We start from the raw sequence: 21,155 nt of genomic DNA, 5'->3' as shown, positions 1-21,155 counted from the left end.
TTAATCTTAGTAAAATTGCCAGGTTGTGTATAGTATGGTTTTCAGATCTGCTGCAGATGAATTAACAGATTTGTGCTGCAGTGATTACTGAAGTGGGCATAGCTGTAAACAGTCCTGGAATAAACTGCCTTCCAGAAAAGCCTTTATCTATTGAGTGTAGAGGCAGACAGAATTACTTCCAAATGCCTGAAGTTGCATTATGATTCACATTCTCTGTCAGGATCTCACTTTATGCTGCTTGCTTTAGGTAATAGGTAGTATTTCTGTATATAATTGAAACAAGGTCTGAATAAAATTTGCTGACAGTAGAAAGCAGCGCAATGAATTTGAGAGTGGATAACGTGTATCTTCCTTACTACACTGTGGTGATTTTTTTTTTTGTGTGTGTGTGTGGTTATCTGCAGAATCAGGAATCCTTGGGCTCAAGCTGAAAGCTCTGATTCTTGATATCATTCATAACATTGATGTGGTGAAGCAGCTGAATCAAGCTCAAGTTCACAGTGTTGAAGATTGGGCTTGGAAGAAGCAGCTGAGGTTTTATATGAAAGACCAAAAATGTTACGTTCAGATGGTAGATGCTGAACTCCAATATACTTACGAATATCAGGTGTGTTTTTTTTAATATTTACCTAGTGGCTTTTGTATGTGTCAAACACTTTCACACATGCTGCTAGTTGCCTCCCAACTGTTGCTATTTTTTCAACTTTGTTGTATCCTTAGCATGCTGTTTCGTAGAAGATACTAAAAGATACTGTAATCATTTTCCTTCTTGATATTGGTGGGGTAAATGTAAGGTGCTTTGTATGGAAAGCAGCTGCATTATCATATAAATATTTTCTAATAAGCTTGCTATTTCTGTATGTCAGAGTGCAGTTTCATCTGTGTTGACCCTTTTTCTGTAATTCTAAAAAAAAATTACACAATGCTTTGATATTTCATAAAAATCAGGAAAACTTCATCGTACTTAATGAGATGGTAATCTCAAGCATTGTATTGGATTTTGGTTGAGGAGAAAATGAACATGAACCAGGTGTGTGCGCTCGCAGCCCAGAAAGCCAACTGTATCCTGGGCTGCATCAAAGGGAGCGTGACCAGCAGGTCGAAGGAGGTGATCCTGTCCCTTTACTCTGGTCTCGTGAGACATCACCTGCAGTATTGTATGTGGTTCTGGTGTCCTCAACATAAAAAGGACATGGAACTGTTGGAACAAGTCCAGACGAGGCCACGAGGATGATCAGGGGACTGGAGCACCTCCCGTATGAAGACAGGCTGAGAAAGTTGGGGCTGTTCAGCCTGGAGAAGAGAAGGCTGCGTGGAGACCTCATAGCAGCCTTCCAGTATCTGAAGGGGGCCTGTAGGGATGCTGGGGAGGGACTCTTCATTAGGGACTGTAGTGATAGGACAAGGGGTAACGGGTTAAAACTTAAACGGGGAGTTTAGATTGGATATAAGGAGGAAGTTCTTTCCTGTTAGGGTGGTGAGGCACTGGAATGGGTTGCCCAGGGAGGTTGTGAATGCTCCCTCCCTGGCAGTGTTCAAGGCCAGTTTGAACAGTGCCTTGGGTGGCATGGTTCAGTGTGAGGTGTCCCTGCCCCTGGCAGGGGGGTTGGAACTAGATGATATTAAGGTTTTTTCCAACCCTAACTATTCTATGAGTCGATGATTTTCAAATTAATGAATAAAATTAAATTGCATCATCAATAATTTCTGTTTACCAATTAATATAATTTGTTTTGTTTCTGCAGGGGAATTCCCCTAAACTTGTTTATACACCTTTGACAGATAAGTGTTACCTAACTCTTACTCAGGCTATGAAGATGGGCCTTGGAGGAAATCCCTATGGTCCAGCTGGAACTGGAAAGACAGAATCAGTAAAAGCTTTGGGTGGACTTCTTGGAAGACAAGTATTAGTCTTCAATTGTGATGAGGTGAATATGGTTCTGCATATTTAGGATCTGGATATCTATGCCCATACTTCATAAAGGAATATTCAAGCAATAGTTTTGGTACAGATTCCGTTAGACATTTGTGACATTTCCAATCACTTTTTTTTTTAATGGCTGGGAAACAGTCTTTCATTGTTTTCTTGTTTTTAGAAGTTTAATAGTATTCTTTCTAATTTTAAGGGCATTGATGTGAAATCGATGGGGCGCATATTTGTGGGCTTAGTGAAGTGTGGTGCCTGGGGCTGTTTTGATGAATTCAACAGACTTGAGGAAGCTGTACTGTCTGCAGTATCCATGCAGATTCAGACAATCCAACATGCGTTGCAGAAACATAGTCCTGTATGTGAGATGCTTGGAAAAAAGGTACAGGAAAACTTACTTATTTTTTTCTGAGAAAAATAGTCTATAAACAACAGGGTTAAACTTAAAAAGTGACTACTGTAACTAAACATAGTCCACAAAATATTGCTCAATAGTGTTTCATATGACAATATACTATTACAATGAACTTCTAATGCTAGGTTGAAGTGGATCATAATTCTGGAATCTTTATCACTCTGAATCCTGCTGGAAAAGGTTATGGAGGAAGACAAAAACTGCCTGATAACCTCAAACAACTTTTCAGGCCAGTTGCTATGACTCATCCAGACAATGAACTCATTGCAGAAGTGATTTTGTATTCAGAAGGCTTTAAGGATGCTAAAATACTCGGTAGAAAGTTAGTGTCTATTTTTAATCTAGCAAGGTAAGCTCCCCTCCCCCCACCCCGAGTTGTGTTACTTTTCTAATTCTCTTCCTTCCTTCTTTTATTTTAGCATTGATCTTTGTGCTTATTTTACTACCATCTTGTTTCTTCTCCATTTAGACTATGCCAGTAGTCTCCATTTAGACTATGACTGTAGGGATGCAATCTACACATACTTTCTGTTAATTTTTCGTAATATTTTATGACATTGATATTATAGAAAGCTGTGTCAGAAATAAAACTAGGCATAAAGCCACACGTTTGGAGTCATCAAAAGTTTTACAGTCAATACAGCTCTTAAATCTGAATGGTAAATCTCTGTAGATATTAATTTAACTTACAAAATAAAAATCTTGCAATATATTGGGAGGTTCAGGTGTGAAAATATTTGGAAAGCAGTTATAATCTCAAGGTGGCAAAGTACTGCTCCCCTATTATGCTCACATATGAATGCTCACAAGCATTGTGTTGAATTCAGACTCTTGAGGTTGTTGAAATACAAGTGACAGGTTATAAGTATGTATATTAGAACAAAGTTCAGAGGTTTTACATAATGCTTCGAGGGACAATTATAAATACATTAATAACGTAATTACGTTACTCCCTCCTGAAAATTTCAGTGTCATTGCTTGTATCTCTGAAATGCATTTCAGATGGCACTACAAATACTCATCAGTCTCTCTTTTGCCCAGAACTATATAATGAACATATTCATTTGCCAAAAAAAAAAAAAATTCAGGTGCTGTCACATAAAGATTGTTACATCATTGCTGTTCTTAAATTTAGGGAGCTTCTGACACAACAGCAGCACTATGATTGGGGTTTACGAGCATTGAAGACTGTTTTGAGAGGCTGTGGCAATCTTCTTCATCAGTTGAAAAAAAGTGAAGCAAAGAAAGAAAGTAAGGTTGACCATACCAAACTTTTGATTATTTGGGATATTGTACCAGTATTATTCACTACAGGTTTCTTGTTCACTGGAGTTTTGAGAAGCTGTGGTTTAGATCTGGAGGCAATTTAAAATAAAAAAATAATCTGTGAAAGTCCTCCATTAGGAGATCACAAAAGACCGTTGTTATATTCTAGATGGAGCTTGTATAAGAACATAGATATAGGACTTTATGCTGGGATGATTTTGAGTGATTCTCAAACACTCTTGTTTTCACTTAGATTAGGACAGGAAGGTTGATCCTCTGATGCCATCATTATTCATCAGTCACCAGACCATTTTGATTCCATTTGAGGTTTGCTAAAATTGTTACATGGTGTTAGATTGCATTAGGAGGACAGAAACACAAGATAATTTTCACCTGTGGTTCCTAGTCCTGTTCTCTGAAAGTGTATGTGTTTTACATAAGAAGGCAATTTGATTAAAAAATAAAAAAAAAACAGAGATAAGAGCCCTATGCCTTTCCCATCATGAGAATCCTAACTTTTCTGGCAGAGTAAAACTTTCCTGTGGTTGTTTTTGTTCTTGTCCCAGAGCAGTTACATTTCCATGGTAGTTCTGATTCCAGAGGAGTTGTGGAGAGTGTTGTAAATATTTATAGTTAATTAGGACACACTTCAGAGATGTGACTTCAGACTCTGGCAGAGTAAGGTCTGGAATCCAGGTCCTTAATTTCTGTCATGAGTACTTCCACAAGTAAACTATTGTACTCTTAGTCCCTCTTTAATCATGAAGCTGTTATGTACTATCTGGCTAGCATCATAACCATCTCATATCTGTATAGAATGAGTTTGTGAGCATATATGAAACATACAGTAAGCCACTTATCTAACTTAGAGTGGTACATGAAGTAGAATGCAGTCTACACTGTGATTCCGCCTTCAATGTCTTAGCAGTGTGAGTTCAACTGCTGATGCACTCTAAGGGAAAAAACCCAATGAACAACTTAAACTGATCTGACTTCTTTGCTTTTATTTCCAGTTAATGAAAGTCACATGGTTGTTCAAGCTCTGCGGCTTAATACCATGTCAAAACTTACATTTGCGGACTGCTCACGTTTTGATGCACTGGTTAAAGATGTATTTCCTGGCATTGACTTTAAAGATGTGGAGTATGCAGAGTTAACTACAGCTTTACAACAAGTCTTTGAAGAAGCAAACTTGGAAATTATAAGCCCCCAGGTAAACATTAACTACAGCAATAAAACAGCAAAAAAATGTGTTATTCTGAGTTATAACTGATTAATATTACATTCATTTGATTAATTTCTGTTTACTTTTGAAAGAAATTTTCTAAAAAAGTCAGTAACTGGTAGTTAGATTCTAATTATATGTATATGAAAAAATAGGTGTGTGTTTGAAATATGGTATATCAGTTATGTAATTGAAAGAAAAATAGTGCAAGGTAAATTACGTTGTGAACATATGACACAGTTTTATTCAGGCCAGGTATAAATGCCAGTGAATGTTTTGGACAGTGAAGGAATTAAATAAATGAACATTTGGTTTATCAAGCAGTTCTGTGTCTCATCTATGTTTATCTATTGTAGGGTTAGATGAAGTTTTGTGACTAAAGGTTCATTAGTTTCTCACTAAATATATGCCCAAAGAAGGCTGTTATTTTTATAATAGTGACTTAGTGAAATGCTTCTAACATCAAAAATATGTTTCTTGATATTCTTTGTTATCATAATTTTAATTACTTCTGCAAATATCTATTGTTTCAAAAAATAAAATTCTAGAATCAAAGTGACTGCATGCAAGGTTAATTGGAAAACATTAAAAAGAATGATTGTGAAGTCGTAAAGCTAAAAAATAGCCATTATCTCTTTTATTATCTAGATCAAGAAGGCTTTGGAATTATATGAGCAGCTACGTCAAAGGATGGGTGTAGTTATTGTAGGCCCAAGTGGAGGAGGGAAATCAACACTTTGGCGGATGTTAAAGGCAGCCCTTGGTAAAACTGGCAAAATAGTGAAACAGTACACTATGAATCCCAAAGCTATGCCTCGACATCAGTTGCTAGGCCATATTGACATGGATACCAGAGAATGGTCTGATGGCGTACTTACAAATAGTGCTCGACAAGTCGTACGAGAACCCCGAGGTATGTTTGTGAGGGAGTTATACATCCTTATGCCTAAATTACTGAAAATCGTGGGTTTTTTTCAAATACATTTTTATATGTGTTATTATATGTGGATACCATAAGGTAAGAAAAGCTTTTGGTGACAATATTAGAATGTTGACTATTGCAAATTTTGTAGTAAGAAAGCAAAAATAGAAAGAAAAAGGTAAAACACGTAAGGAATCTCTTCATAGAGCTTATGTTAAAGCTTTTAACACTAGCATTTTAACTGGTGTTAAAATAGCAAAAGGCATGATTCTTTAAGTGTTTTTCTTGGGTTTGATATTTTATTTTTGTGCTGTTAATAGATATTACTTCATGGATAATATGTGATGGTGATATTGATCCTGAATGGATTGAATCTTTGAATTCCGTTTTGGATGACAACAGATTGTTGACTATGCCCAGTGGAGAAAGAATTCAATTTGGCTTAAATGTCAACTTTATATTTGAAACTCATGATCTTAGCTGTGCCTCTCCTGCTACAATATCTCGAATGGGAATGATCTTTCTGAGGTAGGTCTCAGAAGTATTACATACTGTTAAAGTAAGCAACTATGCTTGCTTTTAGAATCATAGAATAGTTAGGATTGGAAAGGACCATAAAGTCATCTAGTTCCAAACCCCCTGCCATGGGCAGGGACACCTCCCACTAAAAAAAACTTTTAACCTCACACTTTTCTTGAAAGATAGCCTAAAGTGGATGGAACAATTTAATTACTTGCTTACATCACTGGGGAGCTTTACTTTAGGTTTTGCTTTTAGGTGTGCTGTCATGTTACAAACTTTTGACTAATACATTTTTTGAGAGAGACTTGGTGGATTCTTTGTGTGTGACCCTTAGAGAGCTTGAATATTGTATAGAAATTCTTGTTAAAGTGTTTCCCTGAACTTTTCCTGGAATTTTCTTGTTAATTTGAACCTATCTATGTGGAGATGTGGATGCCTTGCATTTAACTGAATTTCATTTTGTTTTGTTTGCACTTAGTGATGAAGATACAGATCTTAAGTCTTTGATAAAATCTTGGCTAAGAAGTCAGCCTGAAGAATGTAGATACAACCTTGAAAACTGGATTGGGGACTATTTTGAAAAGGCTTTAAACTGGGTTGTGAAAAAGGTTAGTACTGAATACTTAAGCAAATTTCAGCTTCCGTTAAGATTGATTCATTTTTCTAGTTTGACACTGAAGAGATCATTCATGTTAATTTTTAAATTTTAAATAACAAAAAACCCTCAGTGTTTTTTCGGTAGCTGTTTTCTTAATAAGTTAAATACATTATCTGGACTCTTTGATTCTGGAATGTATGTCAAGATAATTTTTCTACATATGCTAGATTTTCTTAAGGATCCTAGATGCTTCTCTGCTTCCCATTTTCCTGAAGGAGTTGCATATGCATTGAACAAGTTGCTTATGTTGCACAAAGATATTATTTAGGAGACATCCCCACCGCTGTGACCAGTAAACTAGTGTTTGTGAGACCTGCATTACCTCCCCTTGTGGAACATACATGTTCCTATTATGGTTTTAGATTTATTTCCCCTCTTGGTTTTCACCCATGAAGATTTTTAGACTTTTAAAGTGTCTTCATGTGTATACACAGGAAAAAAACATAGCATTGATCCTGAGGCTGCAAATCCCGTTTGCTGTTATACAGCAAAATCCATAAAGGATCCATTCAAGAGAGAGTTTTCCAGTATACGATTACGTTGATTTCTTATAGATTCTCAAAATCTGCAAGGAGAGTTTTAATTGCTTATCCTGAATTACATCAGTATGTAGTCTGATATTAAAACTTCCAAGTCAATGCTTATAAATAGTTTAATTTCAAGTGAATTTTCTAGAACAGCAGTGTTGAGATGTTTCATCATTTGTGGCAGTGTCAATGAACAATGATTGCTAGCTATACATAACATTTGTTTTTTGGAATGTATTCAAATCTACTACATCTTGTAATTTACAGAATGACTCTGTGGTAGAAACAAGTTTGGTTGGAACTGTGATGAATGGTCTGTCTCATCTTCATGGGTGTACCGATCGTGGACAGTTTGTTATTAACTTGTTACGTGGTCTTGGTGGCAATCTGAACACAAAATCACGACAAGAATTTGCAAAAGAGGTAACAATCTTTTTCAGACAGTTTATTAAAAATTTCTTAGTATATGTAGTAGGAATAGTGATTTTCTGTCTTCTAACAATGCAAATTTACAATAGTGGGCTGCCTGTGCTCTAACTTGTTTGCAGTCTGTTGCCTATGGAGAAATAGCTGAGAAGTAATGGAATGTTTCAGATGTCCCTGATATGCTGCTAAGGGCATCCAGCCCAGATAGCAGTCCTGTGGTGCTGCTTCAGGAGATGCAGAATGGCCTCTATCCATGCTGTTTTATGCAAGGACCCCATATAGCAGACTGTGTGGGTGTATATGTATTGTGTATGTTAATACAGATTTTATTTTGTGAGGGTTTTTTTCTGTTCAGAGTGTGAGGGCTTTGTTGCTCCTCACCAGGGAGGTGTTCTCACAGCATTATGTAGACATTATGTATTGTATGCACTGGGATATGGTTCTCTCTGTGTGTAGATACTTGGAGCCACAAGGAGTAGGGCACATAGTTGGAAAACTATGTGGGTATACTGGTCCATAATGTCTACAGAAGCCTGTCCTTGGAGATAGTTATCTCCACAATCACACTTGTGTTTTGTGTTGAGAGAAGGAAATAGTTCCTTCCAAAAGACAGCCTGGAGCTACAACATATATACAGGGCAGATGGTAAATTTTAGACTCAGCTTCCGGAATTAGCTATTGATGCATCCTGTGAAGGAGTTACCTCATTCTTACGATTATTAGTAAGTATGTTGCCTAATATGAAAAGAGGTTATAGCTTTGCTAAATATAATTTATGTTCTTCATATTATGAAAAAGTATCTGGCAGAGTAATATATTACTGTTTAGTTAAGGGCTTAATCAAAAGGCATATGCATAACATGATTGAATTTTCAAAGGCAGCCTTAAAACTATCAAATTGAAGAATTAAATGTTTGATTTTACAGTATTCTTTGTACATTTGTTTATTAGCTTGAAACTGTAGATCTTGTCATTAGGACTATGGTTTTAATGGAAGCTTTATTTTCTTTAAAGATCTTCAGCTGGGCACAAGAATCTCCACCAGATCCAAGAAAGCCTCTGGACACATACTACGATACTGACACTGGACAGCTAATGCAGTATCAGCTGAAGAAACCTGAAAATCTAACAGCTGATGACTTCAGTAATCTCCAGATGCTTCCTGTCATCCAAACCCCTGACATGCAGAGAGGTTTAGATTACTTTAGACCCTGGCTAGACTTTAATAATAAGCAGCCATTTCTTCTTGTGGGTCCTGAAGGATGTGGAAAAGGGTAAAAAGTATTTCCTTTTTAAGCAAAATACACTTCTAGCTATTTGACAAAGTCTGTAATATTTTGCTATAATGGTTTTATCATGCAACTTTCTGCTAGAATATTACTTGTTTAGGCTACAAATGAAACAGCCTTCTTTAGGGGCAAGTAGGTAAATTCATCTGCAGATCTATAGGGAAAGCTCAGGCTGCCTCTGTGCATCTAACGCATCTGAATGTGGCTTTTACGTATGAAACGGGATCTTTGGGAAACCTCTGCTATCCTGGAGCAACAGCTGAAAGTCATATGAGGTATCTAGTCTCATCTCAAGAGGCACTCGATACCTGTGTGTGGGCAACTGAATTTAGCTCATCCATTTGCTTAAGTTCCTTATTTAGATGGGTTGGATCACTATATACAATATATTTAGGCTGGGTATTTGTAGCAATTATGCTACATTTTAATTGAATTTCTTAAATGGAAAATACTAAGGCTAGAATGATTAATTCAGCAAACCTCATGAATCACCTTTTTCATTAATGTAGTATGTATTATATGCATTTTAATTATAAAAACTGTACAGTATCTTTGGATACAGAGTATTTTAATGCATTTATGTATTACTTATGCTTACATGTATGTACACATTTGTTTTTTTTAGGATGCTGCTTCATTATGCATTTTCTCAACTCCGATCCACTCAGGTTGCTACCATTCACTGCAGCGCACAAACTACTTCTCAACATCTTCTACAAAAATTATGTCAAACTTGCATTGTAATCAGTACAAACACTGGGAGAGTATACAGACCAAAGGACTGTGAAAGGCTTGTTTTATACTTAAAAGATATCAATCTACCCAAACCTGATAAATGGGGAACAAGCACTCTCGTGGCTTTTCTACAGCAGGTGAACACTTATGTCTGTTATTTATAAGGAGACTTAAGTATACTGGAAATAGTTTAGTGTACGTAGTAAATACCTACGTTGATTTTTTTCAGTTAAGAGTCTGCATCTGTATTGACATTAGTTGTGTTTGTGCTTTGATAGAATGTGTAGGTGTCAGCAAGAAATAAGATGCCATTTTTATTTGGCTTATATACATAAGTAAATAACAACGGTGCTTGCCTCAATAGGTTATAATGAAGTAGGCATATGAATGACAAGAAATTCATCAGGAGTGATCAGCATAGATTCACCAAGGGCAAGTCATGCTTGACCAGGTTGATAAACTTCTGTAATGAAATGACAAACCTGGTAGTCACAGAAAAGCTGTCAATGTACAGGCTGGGTAAGCAGATAGTGAGATGGGTTGAAAACTGGCTGCACAGCCAGGCCTAGAAGGTGTGGTGATCATTACTACAAAGACTAGTTGGAAGCCTGTAGCTGTTTAACAGCTTCATTAATGGTTGGGACAATAGGGCAGAATGTACCCTTAGCAGGTTTGCAGCTGACAGTGAACTGGGGGAATAGTATACTTCTGGCAATTAAGAAAATGCTAGTAATGATGTGCTGCTCGTGATTTCTTTTTGGTTTTTTTTTGGTTTTGTACAATACTCTGTTGGCTTTCTTTTTTAATAAAATATTTATTTAATTATTAAAGGTTCTTACATATCAAGGATTTTATGATGAAAATCTGGAATGGGTTGGTTTAGAAAACATACAAATTGTGGCTTCCATGTGTTCTGGCGGAACATTAGGAAGACATAAACTTACCTCCAGATTTACTTCTATCGTTCGTCTCTGTGCAATTGAGTAAGTATGTGGAAATGACTTTGAGAACTCAAATTCAGCTTCTGTCTGTACAGCCCCTGCTCAATTTAGTCTTCATGAAGATGTGGCTGTTTTACTCTTTCATCTTTTCTAACAGTTTGGGATATTAAGATTTAGTGCTGTTTGGTGCCTCATGGAATTAGGAACCAGCTATGGAGCAATCTATAGCTTTCTGCAGATAGTGAAGTGTTTGAAATACGTTTCCTGTTGAATGTTTTTGCTTTCACTAAACTGCTTTAAGCAACCTTAGATTAAGGTGGTGTTTACTTACAAAATTAGACAAATTGAAAAGAAGTTGGTCTGTTTTTTTTTAAGTTTGAATGCATTTACAGATGTATTTAGAAGATTTCTGAGGGTGGCCCATTGCAGTAAAATCATAATTTTATTTAGCTGCTAGATGGAAATGCTATTCATGAAAATTTCTCAGCAATTTTATATAACTTGATTCTTTATATTAAAAAAATAACAATGATAGTCCATAATGATTACTTTTTGTTTTTTTTCTTTGCAGCTATCCAGAAAGAGATCAACTGCAAGCTATTTATAGTGCCTACTTGGAACCTGTACTACAGAAAAACCTGAAGAATCACCCTGTTTGGGGTTCTTTGCCAAAAATACATCAGCTAGCAGGATTTATGGTTCAAGTATATGAACAGGTATGTAAATTTGATTACTTTTTCTCAAGGAAATGGAGAATTCAGAATTAAAAAAAATCAGCTTTTGATATTAACAAGAGAAGAAAAAGGTTTGTCAGTATTAAAATCCAAGTTTGCATCTTTTTCGTATCTTCATATCAATTTTAAAGCTACTTATTTTCAGAGAATCTTAGGTATTAGCGTCAAACAGAGTAAGTGCTCCTGCTTTTTAACAAATTTATTGTATGATTTTGGCAAGCATCTTCACACATCTATACTTGCAGTTCTTGAATTGTAAACTGTGGATTATAGTGTTTAACTACTTAATGGATGGGGAGACAATGTCCTTCAAAGATTGTTAAATGTTCAGACCTTTATTTTTATAACTAGAGAGATACGAGGGTGCAGTGCTCTATAAACATCAAGGACTACCTGTTAAAATTTTACACGGTTAGGTGTTTGGACACACAGGTTAATTTTCTTCTCCTGGAATGTGGGAATAGTCACTGGCCAGCCTGCACCAGTTACCAGGAGTTTCATGCGATACCATCAATGTATTGTAAGAAATACAAGTTTAAATCTTATCAAAATAGAACCAAATAACTGATTCAGGTATTCTCTGAATTAAAGATGTAAATTCAAATATTCTCTCTGGGGTAAAAGTTAGTATTACTGTAAAGTCTTTTGTAGTGACTGTTACTGTTTTAGGTATTCTTTTATTACACTCATATTTCCTTTCCATTTTACAGTTGGTATTTCTCAAAAAAAAAAAAAAAGTGTGTTTTGTCTATTACTGCACTAAAAGTCCCAGGTTCAGTTGTTTGCATCAAAAATAGTACAGAAGAAATGTTTTAATTATTATTAATTTTGTCTCTAAATTGAAGAGACATCAATTTGGTAGATGGACAACTCGGAGGATAAAGAACTGGCTGGATGGCTGCATGCAAAGAGTTGTGGTCAATGGCTCAATGTCCAGCTGGAGACCAGTAATGAGTGGTGTCCCTCAGGGATTGGTGTTGGGACCGGTCTTGTTTAACATCTTTGTCGCTGACATGGACAGTGGGATTGAGTGCGCCCTCAGCAAGTTTGCCGATGACACCAAGCTGTGTGGTTTGGTTGATACGCTGGAGGGAAGGAATGCCATCCAGAGGGACCTTGACACGCTTGTGGGGTGGGCTGATGCCAACCTTATGAAGTTTAACCATGCCAAGTGCAAGGTCCTACACCTGGGTCGGAGCAATCCCAGGCACAGCTACAGGTTGGGCGGAGAAGAGATTCAGAGTACTTAATTAATCACTTTCTAAAAAAACTAAATAAAGAGTTCATTAATAAAATGAATATATAGACTAAATAAAAAACTAATTTGTCTGGTATTTTAGAAAAAAATGAAGCTACATTTTACATTTTAAAACCTTTTTTTCTCTCTCTTCTTTATTTAGATAAGAGCGAAATTCACAGTTGATGATCACAGTCACTACCTTTTCACACCACGTATTCTTACTCAGTGGGTTCTTGGTTTATTCAGATATGATTTAGCAGGCGGTAAGTCACTTATTTGATTTTCATTGGTAAAGCAGTTCTAATGCTCTAAATTATTATTGATGTCAGTCTTACTGTTGACTCCACATGCAGCTTGTTCACCTATGGCACTCTTCATAGAATCATAGAATAGTTAGGGTTGGAAAGGACCTTAAGATCATCTGGTTCCAACCCCCCTGCCATGGGGAGGGACACCTCACACTAAACCATGCCACCTAAGGCTTCGTCCAACCTGGCTTTCAACACTGCCAGGGATGGAGCATTCACAACCTCCCTGGGCAACCCATTCCAGTGCCTCACCACCCTAACAGGAAAGAATTTCTTCCTTATATCTAATGTAAACTTCCCCTGTTTAAGTTTTAACCCATTACCCCTTGTCCTGTCACTACAGTCCCTAATGAAGAGTCCCTCTCCAGCATCCCTGTAGGCCCCCTTCAGACACTGGAAGGCTGTTATGAGGTCTCCACACAGCCTTTTCTTCTCCAGGCTGAACAGCCCCAACTTTCTCAGCCTATCTTCATATGGGAGGTGCTCCAGTTCCCTGATCATCCTCGTGGCCTCCTCTGGACTTGTTCCAACAGTTCCATGTCCTTTTTATATTGAGGACACCAGAACTGCACACAATACTGCAGGTGAGGTCTCATGAGAGCGGAGTAGAGGGGCAGGATCACCTCCTTCGACCTGTGGTTGGCTTTCTGGGCTGCAAGCGCACACTGCCTGCTCATGTTCATTTTCTCATCAACCAACACCCTCAAGTCCTTCTCTGCAGGGCTGCTCTGAATCTCTTCTCTGCCCAACCTGGAGCTGTGCCTGGGATTGCTCCGACCCAGGTGTAGGACCTTGCACTTGGCATGGTTAAACTTCATGAGGTTGGCATCAGCCCACCTCACAAGCGTGTCAAGGTCCCTCTGGATGGCATTCCTTCCCTCCAGCGTATCAACCAAACCACACAGCTTTGTGTCATTGGCAAACTTGCTGAGGGCGCACTCAATCCCACTGTCCATGTCAGCGACGGAGATGTTAAGCAAGACCGGTCCCAACACCAATCCTTGAGGGAAACCACTCGTTACTGGTCTCCAGCTGGACAATGAGCCATTGACCACAACTCTTCCTAAACTGTGAACTATCTGTAACTCAGTAGAGAGAAAAGATGCCTAGCAGTTAATTCCATAACATGTAGCAAACAAGTTTAAAAGCTCCAGTGGTGCTTTCAAATATGTGTGGGAGCTATCTGTAAATTAAGGGAAGTTAGTAAGTTGGGACTGCATTCTCTGTTATGAGAACTTGAAATTTACCCCTTACTCCCCACCATTTTTTTCTGGTTTTTGGTGGGGGTGTTGTTTTGTTTTTTTTTTTTCAGCATATCTGTCTTCTGGATTCCCAGAAGCTTGCCTCTCATGCTTGTCTTTTTATACCTGACTGTGTAAATGTGGTGAGGTTATTGTATAAATGTTTGCGTGAGGTAAACTGCAGAACTACAACTAATACACATCATTTATGACCTGCTTAACGAAAAATGAAGAATATAACCACCCTTAAACATACAGAAAACATCTAGAAAACTATCTCATTGATGTAAATGTTTGCAAATCTCTACAGAAGAGCCAAATATTTTCACAGTTTGGGAATGCTTGTTAATTACAGTCTTGTCTCAAAGTTCTTCTTTCCTTAACTTTGGAAATGATGAAATTTGTAAAGGCATTTTGTATGCTTTTCCAAGTAACAGCATAGGCTTCTGTCTAATCTTGTCTGTCTTTGAAGTTGGCATTATTACTAGATCATGAGCAATTACACCTTATTGTGTTTTAGCTTCTACATTAATTAAAGAGCTACACAGAGGGCTGCTTAAAGAGTATGAAGGTGGTAAGAATGTTGTGCTCATTCTTGCATCATAGGATGGTATAATGTAGCTTGAATGAGGTCAGAAAAGCTACACTGACAATCAATGCATGGGTAATCCCAGCCCATTTAAGGACTCCGTTGCTGAATCCTAAGGTGACATACACACTTTTTCAGTGATGAACAATATGGGATGTCATTTACTTGTCTCACCTTCCTTCTTACTTTTTTGAAGAATATTGCAGCTTTGTATTTTCTAGTGGCATTTTGTAATACAGACTGTTACTGGTATTTATTGTTATTTTAGTGTTTGTTATCAGTCTTTCTCTTCTCCTTTAAAACAGTCTTCTGTTTTTTCTTGTTTTGATTACCTGGAATCTTGTCTTTTAGTTTTTACTTTGCATGCAACACCTTGTTCATTTTCATTAAAATGCTGGCACTGAACTGGAGCACTTTTTTTAATAGAATATGTTTCATTTTATTTTGCATTGATTCATAATTCTATTACTAAAAAGCACTTAATAATGTTTACTTTTACTCCTTTGTTATGGATGCTCTCCTGCTGGTATGTAATTCCACTTTCTCTTTTTCAATCTTATATTTTAAAATGGAAAATTTGAGAAATATAATATTTATTATAAATATTTAAATTTAAATCTCTCCTTAAATTTTGAAGGATCATCAGTAAAAACCGCAGAGTATGTGTTGGAAATTGTTGCTTACGAAGCACATCGTTTGTTCCGTGACAAACTTGTTGACATGAAAGAACTTCAGATATTTGATAATATTTTGATGAAAGTATTTCAAGGTGATTTGGGCTCAGATGTTCTGGACAATATGGCAGGTAAACCATTTGAGACATACTACACAAACTTGAAATATTTGTTTAGGAACTGCTTAATCAAATCAGTCTAATCAAGTCAAATAGCATATGAGCTGAGCACCTAACCTTTCAAATGTTTAATTTGATTTTCACAGATACCTTCTATGTAACCTGGGGAGCTTGTCAAGAGGCATTCATCACGCCAGGCCAGGCACTGCCACCACATGGAAGGCCACTTGGCAAACTAAACTCAACAGACCTGAAAGATATTATTCAAAAAGTGAGACAAGATTAAAGAATGTGCACAGCAAGGATTTGCAGCAGTCATTCTAGATATTTTTTGCAGGAAGTAGCATGCAACAGCCAGGTTTAGGGTGCGGTCTGCTGCTTGTTTGAGGAATCATCTTTTACACTTGATCACTTGAGGGAACGTTTGTGATACTACGTGGAGGCAGTGGGAAGTATCATGTAGCAAGGTTATTTTAATGAAAGGGCATCAGTCACATTTGCTGGTGATTTGCAGTGGTTTGATACGCAGCATTGATGTACATACATATTTGTGTATTAGGGTTTCATAAAATGTTTGCTTTCTGAATTTCATAGAATCATAGAATAATTAGGGTTGGAGAGGACCTTAAGATCAGCTAGTTCCAACCCCCCTGCTGTGGGCAGGGACATCGTACACTAAATCATATCACCCAAGGCCTCGTCCAACCTGGTCTTGAACACTGCCAGGGATGGAGCATTCACAACCTCCCTGGGCAACCCATTCCAGTGCCTCACCACCCTAACAGGAAAGAATTTCCTCTTTATATCCAATCTAAACTTCCTCTTTTTAAGTTTTAACCCGTTACCCCTTGTCCTATCACTACAGTCCCTAATGAAGAGTCCCTCCCCAGCATCCCTATAGGCCTCCTTCAGATACTGGAAGGCTGCTATGAGGTCTCCCCGCAGCCTTCTCTTCTCCAGGCTGAACAGCCCCAACTTCCTCAGCCTGTCTTCATACAGGAGGTGCTCCAGTCCCCTGATCATCCTCGTGGCCCTCTTCTGGACTTGTTCCAACAGTTCCATGTCCTTTTTATGTTGAGGACACCAGAACTGCACACAATACTCCAGGTGAGGTCTCACAAGAGCAGAGTAGAGGGGCAGGATCACCTCCTTCGACCTGCTGGTCACGCTCCTTTTGATGCAGCCCAGGATAAGGTTGGCTTTCTGGGCTGCGAGCGCACACACCTGGCTCATGTTCATTTTCTCATCAACCAACACCCCAAGTCCTTCTCTGCAGGGCTGCTCTGAATCTCTTCTCTGCCCAACCTGTAGCTGTGCCTGGGATTGCTCCGACCCAGGTGTAGGACCTTGCACTTGGCATGGTTAAACTTCATGAGGTTGGCATCAGCCCACCTCACAAGGGTGTCAGGGTCCCTCTGGATGGCATTCCTTCCCTCCAGTGTATCAACTGAACCACACAGCTTGAAATTGAAATTGAATTTGTAATTGGTAAAGTAATTTTGATTTGAAGAAATACAAATAGATTGTTTGGAGATTTGTAATGTACAAAAACTGAGCTCAATGAGAAAATGTGAATATGTTAACTGTGCTAGGCTGACTGATTTTCAAGACGAGAGCTTTGATATCATCTTGTCTTATTAGCAGTGTTTGATGGACTGCTTTTGTATATGAGAAACTGCTCCCTCTCCTAATTGCCAACTCGTGACCAATAGACTGCATCAGAAATGGTGAAGTTCAGTAGCCTCAGAAATAAGAGTCTGTTTTTTTTTCTGACTACACAATTATGTTGGGCTTCATAGATGAGATTTTATTAAGTATAACAAGGCCAGAATTTAATTTTAGGATCTGTTACAATGTGTGTTTCATTAGGAGATTCCATAATCTGCAATTATGCAGCAATTAGCTGTCTAAACCACTCTTCTAAGTTATGTATTAATTAATCTGTAGTCAGAGGCACAGCTCAGACTTTCTTCTGGTCAGTTATTTAATCTTAATTAATTAAATGGTAGATTTCTATTTCAATATATCAAAGACTTCTAGGGTATCCTGGTTCTGAGGGTAGTGTGGTGTGCTCATTACTGGTAAAGGCTAGGCAGGGTATCTAAATTTTGTCACATAAATAATTTATTTGTAATGAATACTAGTGTTGCCTGTTAAGTTTTCAAGCCCTTCTTTTCTAAACTTTTAAATGTTGGATGCTTTTATACCTCACTGCTTGTAATTATTATTAGTGAATGCATTTCTCTTTTTCTCTTTTTTAATAGGGTATTATTCATTATGGGCGAGACAAAAAAGAAATTGAGATCTTACTGTTCCATGAAGTCCTCAGTTATATGTCTAAAGTGGACAGAGTGCTAAGTTTTCCTGGAGGATCACTTCTTTTGGCAGGACGGAGTGGTGTAGGTCGTCGAACAGTTACCTCTTTAGTTAGTCATATGCACGGAGCCGTTCTGATTTCTCCGAAAATTTCCAGAGGCTATGAACTGAAGCAGTTCAAAAATGATCTTAAATATGTAAGTCACTCAGTGGTTTCCATTTTATAGTGTTGTAGGCATGTATTAAAATAAAAAACAAGAACATGGGAATTTTGAAGGACACAAGTGTTGTGTGAAGACATATTTTAAGAAAAGCAAAATATTTGCAGTCTACATGAAACAAGTAGATTTTTAGAAGTTCTTAGTGCCTAGATTAGTATACTGTTCTTTATAGTAATTACCTGAAACTCAACTTTTTTGAATACCAGAAATGATTTTATGAGTCTTGTGGGCTTCAGAAATTCTAAGTTTATGTGAATATTGGAAATGTTTTTTTCATATATGTATTTTCATATTTGTATATATTTTTATTTTCTGTCTCTACTATGGTCTGCTAGTTAACAGGATAGTAGCTGAATCAAGTAAAATTTTAGTGATTGAGGGAATTTAACACGTTATTTAAAAACAAATGCCAGCCCTCAATCAGGAGTTTCCTAGTACCTTCAACAATGCTAAAGAAAAATACAGAGCTAAGCCCACACAAAAAAGCGATGGGACTCTATAATTGAGTCACATCTGGAACATAAATATGTTCTGTGAAAGAGTCCATTTTAACTATTTTTTCATTACCAACTGAATCACCCATTAATCTTCTGAAAATATATGTTAGTGTAGACGTTGTGGAGAAAATATGTGTGTAATATATAATCAAGGAAAGACTTATTCTGTTACAAACAATACATATACTCAATATACTGAGCTTTAAATGTTTTCCCTGCTTCTAGGTGATGGAGCTTGCAGGCATTGAAGCAAAGCAGGTGGTATTGCTGCTTGAAGACTACCAGTTTGTTCATTCCATGTTCCTTGAGATGGTCAACAGTTTATTGTCTTCAGGTGAGACAAGTCCAAAATGAGTATGATTCTACTTTTACCACACAGATTTAGGCCAGTGAGGCCGAACTTTATGTCCATACCAGAAGTCTTACTTAGCTTTATGTATTGTTTTAGCTGGAATGCTTGTACATGAGAAACTGATTTGCAATTCACGTAGCTATTCTTTAAACTACCCTACAGTGGGTGTGCTTTCAATTCCTCAAAGTTGCAATAAAGTAACTTATTTCAAAGGAGTTCTTTATAATAGTGTAACCACAAAATGATAACTTATTCTACTGTACAGCTTCCATTTTCTAATAAAATTCAAAATAGAAAGAGGTTCCAATGTTTTACTAGATTGCATAGACTGAGTCTTTTACTTAAATGAACATCAGCAAAACACAATTTTCTGAAAGTAATGAGATGATAAATAACAGTAACAAATAACAAAAAAGTGACTTGGTTATCTAGCTTTGTTCCTTGATCAGGTGGTTCATTGAAGCACTCTTACCATAAGTTTTTTGGAACTTAAGTAGTTTAAGAGCTCATTGATAAAAGCAGCAGATTTTCCTCTCTCCTAGGTGCAAATCCAAATTTCTTTACAATATCAGATTCTTATCATCCAGTGTTAAACCTCTGTCTGAGGACCTGGATAAATACTTTCCTTCATGTTTCTGTTTTCTGACAGTCTTGTTTGATTTTTTTATGTTGTATTGGATCACTGTCTTTAGGTAGACTGGAGTGAGTTTTTTAAGTATATTCCAGGTAATATAAACAAAGTGAGCTGTTTAAGTTAAATGGAAGTACTATAATTTGGTTTGTTGTTTTCATGAACGTATGGAGGTGAATAATGCCATATTCAGACTCTCTGTACAGATGACTCAAGGGAATCCTTCAGAGGAATTTGAAGAATTGTAGTGTATTTGATCTGCCATTTGAAATTCATTCTTGAAATAGGAGAAGTTCCTGGGCTATATAAAATAGAAGAATTGGAACCATTGCTATCTCCTCTGAAGGATCAAGCTTCACAAGATGGATTTACAGGACCAATTTTCAACTATTTCGCGTACCGTATGTGAACAGAATTATAAGTTGTAATTTATTACAAACTTACAAAAGTGGTATAATAATGGACAAATAATTTCTAACACAGAACTTGTTTTATGTGCGTTTTTACCTTTCAGTTTGTTGTTAAAAACCAGGCAGGAATAATGATTACAGTGTGATGTTTGGGGGCACAGAACTCTCAGCTTAAAATTCATTCTTTGGACTTTGTGTCTTTTGGATTTTGTATCCATAAAAGTTCTACAAAGCTGCTATGAAATCTGCTCTTGAAAGTAACTAGAAGGAAAATCTTGTCCCCATCGTTTTCTGGTTTATTTAGGTTATAATGTCTAGTTACGGAGTTTTCTTCTATTTGTCAATTATACCTGCAAATACTTTGAGTAATCATAAGCAAGTTTACAGCTAGCTTTCTTAATTATTTGTGTTTCTTCCTTGGACCAATAAGTAGATTAAATAGTCTACAAATAGAAGAATGTGACTGAAAGAATACAGATGCTGGCAGTCATACTCAAAGGCCTTGGAACTACTTCTAATTGGTTCTATTGGTCTATACTAGTGGTATCATAGTATCAGCTCTTCTAAATTAAAAAATAGAATACACTGTAACATATGTAGTGAGAATCCATGATAGTAAATTAATTTAAGTTCTGTTTATAAACATTCCTGACTTAGTGTGATGTAGTAACATTTTATTTTATTTTTTCAGAAATTACCTTCTTATAAGTATTTGGAATATGGTGATTTATGTTGTATTTGCAATAAGTCTACCATCATGTAGTTAGATTATCTACTAAATACTTAATATGTTGTATTTTCCTAGGGATCCACCAAAACCTGCATGTTGTCTTGATCATGGATTCTACCAATATAAATTTCACAATAAACTGTGAAAGTAATCCAGCACTGTACAAGAAATGTCAAGTTTTGTGGATGGAAACCTGGTCAGAAAACAGTATGAAAAAGGTAAATCGATTAGTGAAAACCT

At 36.9% G+C, this 21,155-nt stretch overlaps 1 protein-coding gene across 2 annotated transcripts in view; it reads left to right on the top strand.

Annotated features, from left to right (window-relative positions):
* The window catches only part of DYNC2H1 (dynein cytoplasmic 2 heavy chain 1), a 164,870-nt gene that overhangs the window by 29,761 nt on the left and 113,954 nt on the right, over window positions 1–21,155 (top strand). Inside the window, exons 32-52 of one of the 2 annotated variants that reach the window (XM_061457809.1) lie at window positions 405–607; window positions 1,746–1,928; window positions 2,127–2,309; window positions 2,468–2,691; window positions 3,478–3,593; window positions 4,622–4,821; window positions 5,482–5,746; window positions 6,076–6,283; window positions 6,756–6,885; window positions 7,730–7,885; window positions 8,903–9,162; window positions 9,803–10,049; window positions 10,744–10,895; window positions 11,425–11,569; window positions 12,988–13,090; window positions 15,603–15,770; window positions 15,905–16,029; window positions 18,023–18,271; window positions 19,018–19,126; window positions 20,063–20,176; window positions 20,991–21,133. In XM_061457809.1, coding sequence (XP_061313793.1) covers window positions 405–607; window positions 1,746–1,928; window positions 2,127–2,309; window positions 2,468–2,691; window positions 3,478–3,593; window positions 4,622–4,821; window positions 5,482–5,746; window positions 6,076–6,283; window positions 6,756–6,885; window positions 7,730–7,885; window positions 8,903–9,162; window positions 9,803–10,049; window positions 10,744–10,895; window positions 11,425–11,569; window positions 12,988–13,090; window positions 15,603–15,770; window positions 15,905–16,029; window positions 18,023–18,271; window positions 19,018–19,126; window positions 20,063–20,176; window positions 20,991–21,133 — 3,683 coding nt within the window. The remainder of the gene's footprint in view (window positions 1–404; window positions 608–1,745; window positions 1,929–2,126; window positions 2,310–2,467; window positions 2,692–3,477; window positions 3,594–4,621; window positions 4,822–5,481; window positions 5,747–6,075; window positions 6,284–6,755; window positions 6,886–7,729; window positions 7,886–8,902; window positions 9,163–9,802; window positions 10,050–10,743; window positions 10,896–11,424; window positions 11,570–12,987; window positions 13,091–15,602; window positions 15,771–15,904; window positions 16,030–18,022; window positions 18,272–19,017; window positions 19,127–20,062; window positions 20,177–20,990; window positions 21,134–21,155) is intronic. The other variant, XM_061457808.1, reaches the window with a different exon arrangement.

Source organism: Pezoporus flaviventris, unplaced genomic scaffold (genome assembly GCF_033815535.1).
Source record: "Pezoporus flaviventris isolate CSIRO_AGI_PZ_B2104156 unplaced genomic scaffold, CSIRO_AGI_Pfla_v1 ptg000025l, whole genome shotgun sequence".
Lineage (NCBI taxonomy): Eukaryota > Metazoa > Chordata > Aves > Psittaciformes > Psittacidae > Pezoporus > Pezoporus flaviventris.
The sequence above is the reverse complement of the archived record's forward strand: the minus strand, read 5'-3'. Positions and strand labels throughout refer to the sequence as shown.